The following is a 13,013-nucleotide window of genomic DNA, read 5'->3' as shown; positions in this document are numbered from 1 at the left end:
GTGCTACTGTACAAATACAGGGTTTGTTAGGACAAGCCCTGGACTTATTGGATCTATTTGTACATGTACGATCACTTTTCTTTTCACATTCATAAACTATCCCAAAGTCTTCCTCCTCGAAATGTAAATGAAGAAAGCATAAATAGGCAAATGTACATGCAAGCAATCAGTCCAGAACATGTAAACCCGATGTAGATCTTTGAAGACCCATGTCTTGTGTCCTAAAACCAAACATCTTCTAATCTAAGGGCTTTGCATTCGATATACATATCTTCTCCAACACCCTTCGGCTATATCAAGGGTTCACAGTGAATTTTTATTGGTTTAAGACATCAAAAACGTGACCTATCGCACGGCCGATACATTTCCTTCAAACATTACCTTGGATCTACACTCAGCTCTAAGACAATCAATTTTGCCGTTTCGCTGCAGTGCGATCCCTTTCATTTCGTATCAAAGAAAGCACATGTATGCTAGATTTCGTAACAGTTTCCAGTCTAGTCAACTCTTTTCTGCCGCAAAGGGTATTAACAGAGCCGTCATTTTTGACATTACATATTCCAACGGAGCAGAAAACTTGTATCGACATGGGGAAACTGTGGATTTTAAATGTTAAAAACGTATATCAAGTCACTACTTGACTAGCAGCATTACAGAAGTCGACGCGTGGTATAAAGCAAAGTGTGTGAAGTTTTCAGTTGGAAGAAAAAAACAGATCATGTTTGGATGTGTGAGAATATTTGCTTACCATCAAGAAGTAAAAGTATATGTGCATGTACTGTACTTATCCGGCAATGAACCCGTGTCGGGTGATATATGCATACCGAAGTCAAATACAATTTAGTCGAAACATTAACAAATCTGATTTCATTGTCCTACAATAAGCCCCCCACCCCCCTTGCCTCTTTGCCCTTTTTGCAGGATAGAAACAATATATACTATACGCGTTTCTCTTCATGATCACCTGATCATTGAAAGATGGAAATGTGATGACAAAATCATAAATAACAGACCTTTCCTTGTCATTTTAAACATGTTTATCTATTCAGTTCATTCTCATACTAATTTGCTGGTTCATGGCAAAACGTTCACAATTAAAATTTTCCCCAATGATGTAACATTGGTATCACAACAAATCGATACACAGGTTTGACCACAATATGGCTTAATAAGAATGACCACAATATGACTTAATTAGAATTACCACAATATGGCTTAATTAGAATTACCACAATATGGCTTAATTAGAATTACCACAATATGGCCTAATTAGAATTACCACAATATGGCTTAATTAGAATTACCACAATATGGCTTAATTAGAATTACCACAATATGGCTTAATTAGAATTACCACAATATGGCTTAATTAGAATTACCACAATATGGCTTAATTAGAATTACCACAATATGGCTTAATTAGAATTACCACAATATGGCTTAATTAGAATTACCACAATATGGCTTAATTAGAATTACCACAATATGGCTTAATTAGAATTACCACAATATGGCTTAATTAGAATTACCACAATATGGCTTAATTAGAATTACCACAATATGGCTTAATTAGAATTACCACAATATGGCTTAATTAGAATTACCACAATATGGCTTAATTAGAATTACCACAATACGGCTTAAATAGAATTACCACAATATGGCCTAATTAGAATTACCACAATATGGCTTAATAAGAATTACCACAATATGGCTTAATTAGAATAACCACAATATGGCCTAATTATAATTACCACAATATGGCTTAATAAGAATTACCACAATATGGCTTAATTAGAATTACCACAATATGGCTTAATAAGAATTACCACAATATGGCTTAACTAGAATAACCACAATATGGCCTAATTAGAATTATCACAATATGGCCTATTTAGAATTACCACAATATGGCTTAATAAGAATTACCACAATATGGCTTAATTAGAATAACCACAATAATGCTACATTGCAGGGCAACACTGTTAACCTCTTACTTGCAATTGGCAATCATCATCCCTTCATATCGACTTATTTGCGAGGATTTGAACACCACAATCAATAACATCCATGCGATAAATATCTAATTTATTATACATTTCCCAGATGAAATATACAGTATTATCATGTAGTGTTTATAATAGGATATCATGTTGGATATTAGTCGAGGAACAAATACCTGTTCTTGATTTTTTTTAGAGTTTTAGTGACTAAATTTCATATTGTAATTAGCACAGTTCAGAACAAGTCCTTCCTTGCATACATATATATCCAAGCTATGAAGATGTGACAAACAGTTTAGATCCAACAATACACATTCCTAATTTGAGCATCCATGATTATAAAAATGTTTCAGAAGTGTTATTTGTTCTTTGTCACAAAACAGAGCTAGTGTATTAAGGATATACTTTAAAGTTTCTCTAAAACATATTTTTTCCGCTAAAAAAGCTCCATCCTGAAAAAAAATTATGCATCTTAAAAAAAAATCTCAAATGAATTTTATATTACTGTTAAAAATGTCGAATGTCTGTATATTTGAATTGGTAGTTGTGTAGGGGAGATAACTCTTTCTAAACTCACAGGTTTACTGTTACAAATTTACACTGCAGGTAGATTGACCCCTAAGAACCCTAAACAGTTGAGGGATTCTGCTTTGATATACATTTAAACACTTGTTTGCTAAGAAAACAAAAATCTTTCTTTTCCGTAAGCATAGAAACAAGAGGCCCATGGGCCTTAACGGTCACCTGAGTCTATAGTATTTATTTTTGTTGTTGAAATATGTACCAAATTAACTTTGTCAGGACCATGAGCTGATCATTCCTAGACCAATTTTAAGTGAGATCGGCCTATTAGAACTTAGTAGCAAAATAGCGGCCATGGCAGCCAAATTGTATTTCTGATTGACCCGAAAAATAACAACACTTTGTCAGGACCATGATTCGATCATTCCTACAAAGTTTCAGTTCAATCGGCCAAGTAGATCTTTACTTTAAGTTTGAAATAGTTTACCAAAATGGCAGCTGTGGTGGCCATATTGGATTTCTGATCGACCTGAAAAATAACAACACTTTGTCAGGACCATGAGTCAATCATTCCTACAAAGTTTCAGTTCAATCGGCCTAGCAGAACTTGACTTTAAGTTTGAAATATGTTTTCAAAATGGTGGCCGTGGCGGCCATATTGGATTTATGATTGACCTGAAAAATAACAACACTTTGTCAGGACCATGAGTCGATCATTCCTACAAACTTTAAGTTCAATCGGTCCAGCAGAACTTGACTTTAAGTTTGAAATAGGTTTTCAAAATGGCGGCCGTGGTGGCCATATTGGATTTCTGATCGACCCAAAAAATAACAACACTTTGTCAGGACCATGAGGCGATCATTCCTACCAACTTTCAGTTCAATCGGTCCAGCAGAACTTGACTTTAAGTTTGAAATAGGTTTTCAAAATGGTGGCCGTGGCGGCCATATTGGATTTCTGATCGACCCGAAAAATAACAACACTTTGTCAGGACCATGAGGCGATCATTCCTATCAACTTTCAGTTCAATCGGCCCAGCAGAACTTGACTTTAAGTTTGAAATGTAAAATGTTAACGGACGACGGACGACGGACGACGGACGACGACGGACGAAAACGGATAGCAATAGGTCACTTGAGCTAAAGCTCAGGTGACCTAAAAATGCATTGATTAAAGATGGTTTAATTTCCTTTTGTTAAACTGAAGTGTTGCATTATAAAGTGTTGTATGATAGTCTAGAAATGATTAGAGTGTGTATGGCATAGTCAATATCAGAGAATAACAAACCTATAATCACAAACAAAATATTAATGTTTGTATACTTAATAATCATAACATTGTCCATCACAAAAAAAATACAACAATAACAAAAATTGCATACATAAAATCTACCCACACAGCCACACCTGAACAATCTACAAACAAGTGCCATCCAATAACATTCGGATTGAAAATCAGCGCAGGATATAGTATACGAGACCTTTAAAAACAATTACCCTCAAGAAGGACACTATTAAAAAGCACATTGGAAAATACCATTCATTTGTGGAAATGTTGCAAAAACAAATTACAAAACTTGACCAGTGGTGAACAATTAAGAAGAGATCCTCAGTTTTGAACTTTTACTAATTTCATCACGCTACCTAGCTTGCTGTCTAACACTTTCTGTGAGACAGTCACCCCAATTAAATACTACAAGCCGATATATTTTCTCCCGATAAATTGTTGCCCTAGAATTTTCCAGAAGTGTTTTTGTCTGCATTAATTATCCTTTGTGTCCCATTGAAGCCCAAGATATAAAAGAATATTAATTTTATTATTCCTGTTCTAAATCAATCCTCTTGTTTTAGAGAGGAAAAGAGAAGCATTTCCACCAACACAACCTACATATTTTGTCAGACATATCAACCATTATACTATCACACCTTAACGTAAATATAAACATCATTCATTTTTCCGTTGCTCTGGCTGTTGGATACACTGGTCAATATTAACAAAGAAAAGGTGAAAAAAAGTCTGGTTATGTTAATTAGTTTGAAATAGTATGTAGTAAGTGACTTTAACAGTCATCTAAATGGCAGATATATTATATCTATATACAATTATATACAAAAGAAATGATGATGACACTAACCAAGTGATAACAGCACACAATTCCTAATGAGACTTGTCAGTATTCCCTTAATGTAATTAAAAGCACCATCAAAGCAAAATGTATTTATTCCCATTGTCATTGTTCAGAAATATTTTATAAAAAGTTATTTTCTACAGATATATTGCACTTAAAACATATCTTGTAATGCATTTTTAAAAATACTAGCAATTTAATTGTTCAAAATTTTAGAAAAACAGAATATATATATTTTGAATTTAAAAAAAACACATTTTTCATATTTTGAAAGAAGTTTCAGTTGTCAAACTTGCAACCCACCGACTTCTGTTCCCACACATTCCCATTTTTTTTGTCCAGTTATAACAGATTACCAGTAAAAATAAAAGATAACTACCTTGCCATGGAGAGTAATTCTAACTAAGAAATTGTCCTTTTTGTTGTCAAATCTTCTATATATACAAGGGAGAATACTCCAGCACTGAAGTGGAACTCTTCTTTGTGTATAGGAGTCTTTTTGTTACCTTAATTTTGTAATTACTTTAAAAATATACAAAAATAGTACAAATTAATATATAACAATTGTTTCTAAATTAAGTTTTTAATTCATGTATCATATGAAAAATGTATCACTCTTTTCTTTTATATAGAGTCGATCAAAACACTCAAGTTTTTTTTAGTAATTTAATTAGGATATGATTAGAATTACTATCGCTAGCTAGATATATATATCCAAAACTATTGATGTGTTATTTAAAATCTTGATAGTCTAGCCTTGCCTATATTGATGTTAAACTATGTCATTTGTCAAAAAATTCTGTAAAGTGGATTTGTTTGTGGATGCCAATTTTCCAGTTTTCAGTCTTCAAACAATTTATGGTGTGTAAATGATTATCTTGGCAATGCAACAAAAATAAAAAATTCAGAATGTGTTGATGTGTTCGCACATGCGTTCAAGTATTGTAATGTTGGTTTAATAACCACAAGTATTAACGGAAAATTTCAACAACACAAAACTCCTCACTGTTTACTGTGTATGATTTTGATACAGAGCGTATTATCATAATGTAGGATTAATAGAGAGAATACAGACTTGATATTATTGTAACTATGTTTGTACACCAAATGAACCATAGTCATAAAAATACATGTTTTTCGTTTCTAAATAAAATAAAAAATTAAGTGAGCTTGGTCTCAGCCTTGACCTTTCATATACATTTCTAAGAATATTCTGTCAAACTTTCACTGGTCCAACCTTGATTTAGTAATTAAGCACTACTCACAGACAGCCGATATTGAACGATTTTTTGACAATAAAAACTTAATCTCTTGGTGTGTTAGTACAATTGATTGTCAGATAAAATGCTGTTTTCTTAACAGAACACTCCAGAAATAAATAAAAGAAACTATGTCAGGTACATGTTTCAGCAACTGTATTCTAAATCCTTTCAGTCACGTCTTATTTTCTAATAGAACCTAAAAATGTTGCACAGCATACTAAACAGAGGGAAATTATTGCCACATTTTAACTTTGGTGCTTTTTTTCGCCCTTATAAATGAGGACAAAATCATAATTACTAAGAACATAAGGAAACAAAATAAAACATATAGTAATCAAATATGAAGCGTTAAATAACATGTAATACCCAGAAACTATGTATTTTACCGGTGAAAGGTGAAAGTTTGACTTGGCGAAAAGTTTCACAGGTTTACAATATTTCCCTGATCAGATTTTGTGACATAAATGATTAACAAAAATTGCACAATATGTGAAAATTAACTGTTTTCAATGTGAGACTAATAGTTACATCACCACAATCATAGCTTTCCTCTATATACAGTAACTGTACACAGAACTATTATACCCTGAAATGATGGACCATTCTTAATCCTAGCTCCAAAACAATGGAAACAGTATTTTCAAGATAATAAAAATTTAGAAACAAAGAAACCAGTATTCCTTACATAAAAGTGTTAGGACTTATTGGGCCCTCCTGACTATATATTATAGTTAATTCTGTTTACTATCATGTGTCGATCATTTACCATAAGAAAATGTGATATCATACGAAATTTGATATGAAGTGAAATATGATATAAAGAGAAATGGGATATTAACAGAAATGTGACATTAACAGAAAGGCGATTTTCCAGAGTTCAAATGCTAAAAATTAATACTCTCTTGTCATAACATACAAAGCTGGGACATCTCTTTAACAGGTACTTAGTGTATTGTTTATAACCAAACTAATGTGTGAACCTGCTGGGCAGTTAACATGAGAAGTTACCGTTGTTTTTGTATATCCACTTTACTTTGTTTTGGAATTTATAGGACAACTGTCAGAACAACATGATATAAAGAGAAGTTCCTGTTGATTCACATAATATATAGCAAACCTTTGTACATACAATATATAAAAGGAAAATAATGCTTTCGTGAAAAAAAATGATAATAACCGAAGTGTGACATTAAACAGTGTGATATTAAGTGAAATCCTCTGTATTTTTACATAACATGAAATAGATGTACATATATGCCTTGATTTACCACTGACACAAAATCCCACTTTACAGAACCATTTGTCTTGGATACATGAATGTATGGAAACTTTGGTTTAAAGAAATAATTCATAGGTCTCTTATATGCATATACATGTACATAAATGTAACTAAAACTTATGTTGAAAATATGATGTCTTTCTGATGGTATTTAATTTTATATCTTAAATCACAAACCAGTTTTCGCTAGCAGAGTCAGATCTGAACCAAGATCCCCCGAGGGGGAATTCAAACCAAACGCAAAATAAAAGCTGCTGTTTCTTGAACATCAAACTTAATTTCAAAACAAAAAACTACGCAATTTACAAGAGTTTTATTTTTTTTCAAATGGACACTCGTTCTGAAGAAAATCATAACCCCGATAAGATCTAAAAGCTATGTAATTCGTGCATCACCAACTTCAAACTTATTTTCAAAACAAACTAAAACTGCGCAAATTACACGAGTGTTTACGGTAATACAGGTGGGCATACTACCTGGTATGATCAGCCTGCTTCATTAAGCTTTTCAGGTGAATATGAAAGACTGTCTTTGTGACATCATCATTGTATGCCATTTATATATATACTAGACACAATACAAATTTGACAGGAAGTTCATATTCTAAACCTTGAAATCAAGATGCACTAGTGTATGAGATATATTGTGTTTGTTAATGGAATAAATTACAAAACAATCGATGGAGGAAGACAATTTGATGAGGCGTGCCCTGTCCTACAACATACGACATGAAATATCTGTCACAAGTTAGAACCTACATATACCACATATATTCTGTAAATCACCCACTTTGTATAAATATTGACTTTCATCGAGGGTTAGGTTGTTGTTATATCTCTTACAGTGTCGGCGAAACAGTCTAACTTAAAATATTTTGAACTAATTGTGGGACAATCAGGAAAACTTTGAAACATCAAGACTTTGACTCGTGTTTGCTGAATTTTGAACATCTTTGAGATCCTTTATATATTGGTACTGCATAACATGAATGTGATTGTTAACCCTAGGCCTTTCACCACTGTAGACCATAATGGACTCATCCCCATAAATGCATGGTATAGTCTACTATATATAGTTACCTAAGGTTGAAAGGTTTAAGATCTAAATACTGGAACATTACTTTGTATCCAATAATGCAAGTATGTGGTGCTATTGGATACCCTATGAGTGTGCTTTTAGACAACTAAGTGTACGTATACATCTGCTCATAAAGAAAACTATCCACATTATAAATGAAGGTGTGGAGTTTTGCTTAACCCTTTCACCACTGTAGACTTCAATGGACTGATCCATATCAATGCATGGTAGAGTCTACGAAAGTTACATAGGAGTGAAAGGGTTAAGCTTCATTTCCTGAACTTCAACAAATTTCTTTTAAAAAATAATAAAAAAAATCTAATTTAACATCACAGATTTCTCAAAACCCGAGTCAAATTGTAATGGCCAACACGACAATGCTGTTAACAAAAAACCTTCATCACATGATCATAGCATCAGAGACTAACAAATAACTTTGAACTTAATGAAGTTTTAACCTAGTCATTTGATCAGTTAATAAAACCAATGAGTCCCATCCATGTATTATGATATGTTGTGATGCATACTGTATGTGTGTTACCAAGTAATCGAACATGTTCGAGCAATGCGGAGTTCCAGAAAACCGGGCCAGAAAACATCACACAGGTATGAAATACATTTGCATATTTTAAACTTTAAAGATTGACCAATTCAAATTTTTGTTTAAAGTCTACACCAGTTTCTGCCACTGTTGTATGATTGAAGATCAATTAACCACAGATTACAAGCTTTTTAAAACACAGAATAGGTCTCCCGCATACATTGGCGTGCAGTCACGACACATCGCTAGCTTCCGTCATCCCGATCTTGCTGTGGGTTTTTTAGCGCACCAATTGTCTGTGTGACTGAGGTCACATCATTTATAATCATCTGGGCTATCTTTAATGCCATATCTTCTTGTTCCTGCAAGAAAACAGCATTGATTAATCACGGTCATAGAAGAAATTTGATAAAATTTTGCAGGCTTGGTAAAAAAAAAAAAATCGAAAATATGGTATATTGATAACAGTATGAACAATTCTAAAGATATCATGGTAACCTCTCGAAAATATTTCTTTTGTAAGATCATTAGAGATACATTTCCATTAATTACCTTCCGAACAAGATTATTTCCAGTTATAGCTATCCAAGATATCAAATTAAGGACAAAATCAGAATTATATCTGAAATGTCCTTATTAAACGTTTATTACCTTTTCTTTTGCTTTCTTTCTCTTAAAGAGTCCAGATGCTGAAATAGGAAAATAACATTAACACAAACTAAAATCCAGGTATCTTTAAATTTGTCAAAACTTGCGTATATTTTGTATTTACATACTTAATTCACATTGGATATCCAACAAGTAATTTGAAAGACAGGGAGAATTTAATATCCACAAGGGCTCCTTCAAACCTGATATATCTTAAGAGTCATAAAATTGAATAATAATGATAATAATAATTGGAGTATACCGCTTTATCACAACCTAGTTCGTAGGTTGTCTCAAAGCGGTTCACAAATTATTATCCATGGTTATAGGGCCTTTGCAACCAGCCAATATTTTTCTCAACTCCCTGGGGAGCATACACCCGCAACCATTTCAGTGCTCACAACTAGCATTCAACAATTCTAGTACTGCCTAACCACGTACTCATTTACAGCTAAGTAGACTGGAACAAGCTGAGTACAGTATCTTGCTGAAAAATTGAACACAGTGCCGTGCCGTGACTCGAACACGCGCCCGGCGTCCTACCATGCCACTAGACTACCGTGCCTCCTTAAAACATTGAACATTGATTTGCTTAAGGAAAAAAAGAATAACAATAGAAGCTCAAGATTGGTTTAGTTTGGTTTAGTATTGTTTAACGTCCTATCAACAGCTATGGTCATTTAAGGACTTCCCACCCTTCATAATACACATGTTTTTCTTGGCGTGTTTTCGTGTCGTCATTTCCATATTGCGTATAGGGCATTCCATTACGTATACCGTAGTGTAAATTATAGTAACACTGGGTAAACAATAGAACACGTGCGTGATGCGATATGTCAACACCCGATATCGATACTTAACTTAACACATTTTTCTAAAAAAAAAGCCTATGATACAAAGACATTAATTAACTCACGGGAAAACACTGACATAAGATCAAACGACTTCAAGAAGGTCGTATATGAGGCGCATGGAATGCAGACTGATGTGTTTTGTATACTGACCTTACCAGTACGTATCACATGCTAACAGTAGTTCACACTCTCTTGGTCACTACGACTTTTGTTGTCGAGCGAGTTACGCTCCGTCAGTTAAATCTTTTCACAAATGCAATTACAATAACTCTGTGAACTTAGTGGTCTGTAAAATATCAAGTTCCTATAAAATTTAAGTGCATGTGTGCACGCGATAACAGCATACCATGCGATAGCCTATGCCCTTACAAATGTACCTGACATGTAAATATACCATGCGTGAGCGGGCTATGGAATGATGTCCAAAGTGTACATGATTGAGAGTAATTTTGTTCCATAAAAGAACAGTAAATTGACAATTAAATATTGTAATTTAATTCATTTCCGTCGTTTTTGGTATAGTAAAGAAGATAAGTGACATTGTATAAATTCTATCCCTCTGCAAAAAGCTCCGATTTTTTTCAAGGTACACAACTCTCATCAGGATCAAAATTATTGTAAAATGTAAAATAAATGAATTATAAAGACTTTGTGTGTATTTTGTTCAATTTTTCACCCTTTTTGTATGAAACTATGTGTCCTGTTTGCTTTTAGCTTGTAGATAGTAACTTTTGTCCATACAATTCCAATAAAAAACGCTTTTTGTAACATGTTGTAGATATTCAATGATAAATAAAATATTTGTAGGGTTAATATGCAATGTTTCTTTTCATTGTTTTATTGTTGTAATAGTTTTGAACAATGCCACACACTCAAAAAATGTGAAAGCGTTGAATTTGACAAAATTTCAATTTTTTGGTATTTTTTCACCAGTTAAATCATCTCTACATATTGACATAACCATTATATGAAACTTTCATTGAATTCTGCTGGCTAATTGCAAAAGGGTAGAGCCACCTTAAGGACGGCCTCCCCTGTATTCAAGATGCATGTATGCAGTGTATGTGTGTATGTTTTGGGAGGCTACGATATGTTCGTGTTTGTCTCCTTGTGATAGCGCGGAACTGATGCCGACTTTATAGTGCTACCTCACTGAAACATACTGCCGAAGACACCCAGCAGGACACAGAACCTCAAGAAGAGTTTAACATCACCAACTATACTGGTGTTTTTCAGTAAATGCTTATATACTGGTACCTTTGACTTTCTCTTGGTCTGGGTTGGGGTCAAACTCTGACACGAACTCCCCTAGGGTGTCCACCTTTCCCAAGCTCATTCTGTAGATACAAGATAAAGGAAATATGTAACATATAAACTTTACTTATTTTTACGAAGTAAGAAAGAAGATATTTCAACTTGCTGTTGGCCTGGATATTAGCAAAAAGGAATATTACTGTATTATCGAGCAATAAGCTCATGCCTGGTAATAAGTTATTATTAATAATTATTATTTAACTCTCCTGTTTTAATCACATCTTCCATTTGAGTTTGAGATTAAGCGTTTGGCCTTTTGGCTTATTGCAAGCAAGTATGGTATTCATAATGATTAACAGATCTTTAGGAGCAAAATCAATTTCTACAACTGTTTTACTCTGAGAGAAAAAAAGTTAACAAAATGTTTTATTATAGAGAAAACTATTTATATGGAAAACCTTGAAAACATGTTTATTAGGACTTTTCCAAAAACATATGTATATTTGTATAGTACCATAGCTAGTTGAGGGACATACTTTGTCATGTAAATATGTGCTGTCTAAATTTTTCGTGGATATACCCATATACTGCAAATTGGGATATTTTCAATGTGTGAATCTTTGTGTTTTGTGCAAGATTCAAATTCCCAAAAATAAAACACGTACAAATCTACCGACTGTAAACAGTAAGTGTCAAATAAGCTTTATCCTTGTATCAGGGCACCAGTTTTCCTGAACTGTTTTTACAAACGCTGGCAAGGTCTGGACCTGTCACAGTAATCTGGGGGGTTCTATCGTTGTGGTGCAGGGTGGATCACCAGTAAAAATAATCAGCTAGTCCTGGTCACTGAAGAAAAATGTGCTGACTCCGCACAAACATGTACAGATATTCTTGAGTGTACCCTTCCACCCTTTTTGAAGTGCATGCAATAGTAGAGTCTGATTCTGGCCGAACATGAAAATTTCATGACCAGTTTATTTTACAAATTTTCAACCCTGTACATGTGTCAACATATTTTTGCACATAGCCCTGATTCGGGAAGATACACAGGTAAAAATCAAACTACAGCTGTTTTTGAGAAATTCTCAAAAATTAACCTGCATACAAATATCCTGATTTACGGTAATACCAGGTATACAAAAGAAACTGGATTAAAATTGGGCGCCTATTAGAATGAAAAAATATGAGTTACACAGTAAAGTTGAACCGTTTTCGATTATCAAAGGACATTCTAAACATTCCAGTGTGGCTGGAGGTTTGGAAATCAAATGTTTTATCCGCTTTACAGCAAGTCCAGCTATGGTCACCAGACTTGTAAGTATTGTAAATATGTGCTTTAAAGTACTATAAAACATTGACCAGGCCCGGTAAGTACTCAGATGGGGTCAATACAATTTCAATTCATCTAAAAACAGAAAAAGGAAGGGCGCTCATTACAGCAAAT

At 33.6% G+C, this 13,013-nt stretch overlaps 1 protein-coding gene across 1 annotated transcript in view; it reads right to left on the bottom strand.

Moving 5' to 3' along the window:
• Positions 1-8,533: 8,533 nt before the first annotated feature.
• Positions 8,534-13,013, bottom strand: part of LOC110461357 (A-kinase anchor protein 10, mitochondrial-like) — a 16,822-nt gene continuing 12,342 nt past the window's right edge. Inside the window, exons 10-12 of the mRNA XM_021514803.1 lie at positions 11,573-11,652; positions 9,465-9,502; positions 8,534-9,175 (exon numbers count right to left, since the gene is read on the bottom strand). Of these exons, the coding sequence (XP_021370478.1) occupies positions 9,059-9,175; positions 9,465-9,502; positions 11,573-11,652 (235 nt within the window). The 3' untranslated portion in view covers positions 8,534-9,058. The remainder of the gene's footprint in view (positions 9,176-9,464; positions 9,503-11,572; positions 11,653-13,013) is intronic.

The sequence above is a fragment of the Mizuhopecten yessoensis genome, unplaced genomic scaffold (genome assembly GCF_002113885.1).
Source record: "Mizuhopecten yessoensis strain PY_sf001 unplaced genomic scaffold, ASM211388v2 scaffold10603, whole genome shotgun sequence".
Lineage (NCBI taxonomy): Eukaryota > Metazoa > Mollusca > Bivalvia > Pectinida > Pectinidae > Mizuhopecten > Mizuhopecten yessoensis.
Note: the sequence above shows the minus strand (reverse complement) of the source record. Positions and strands in the feature narration are given on the sequence as shown.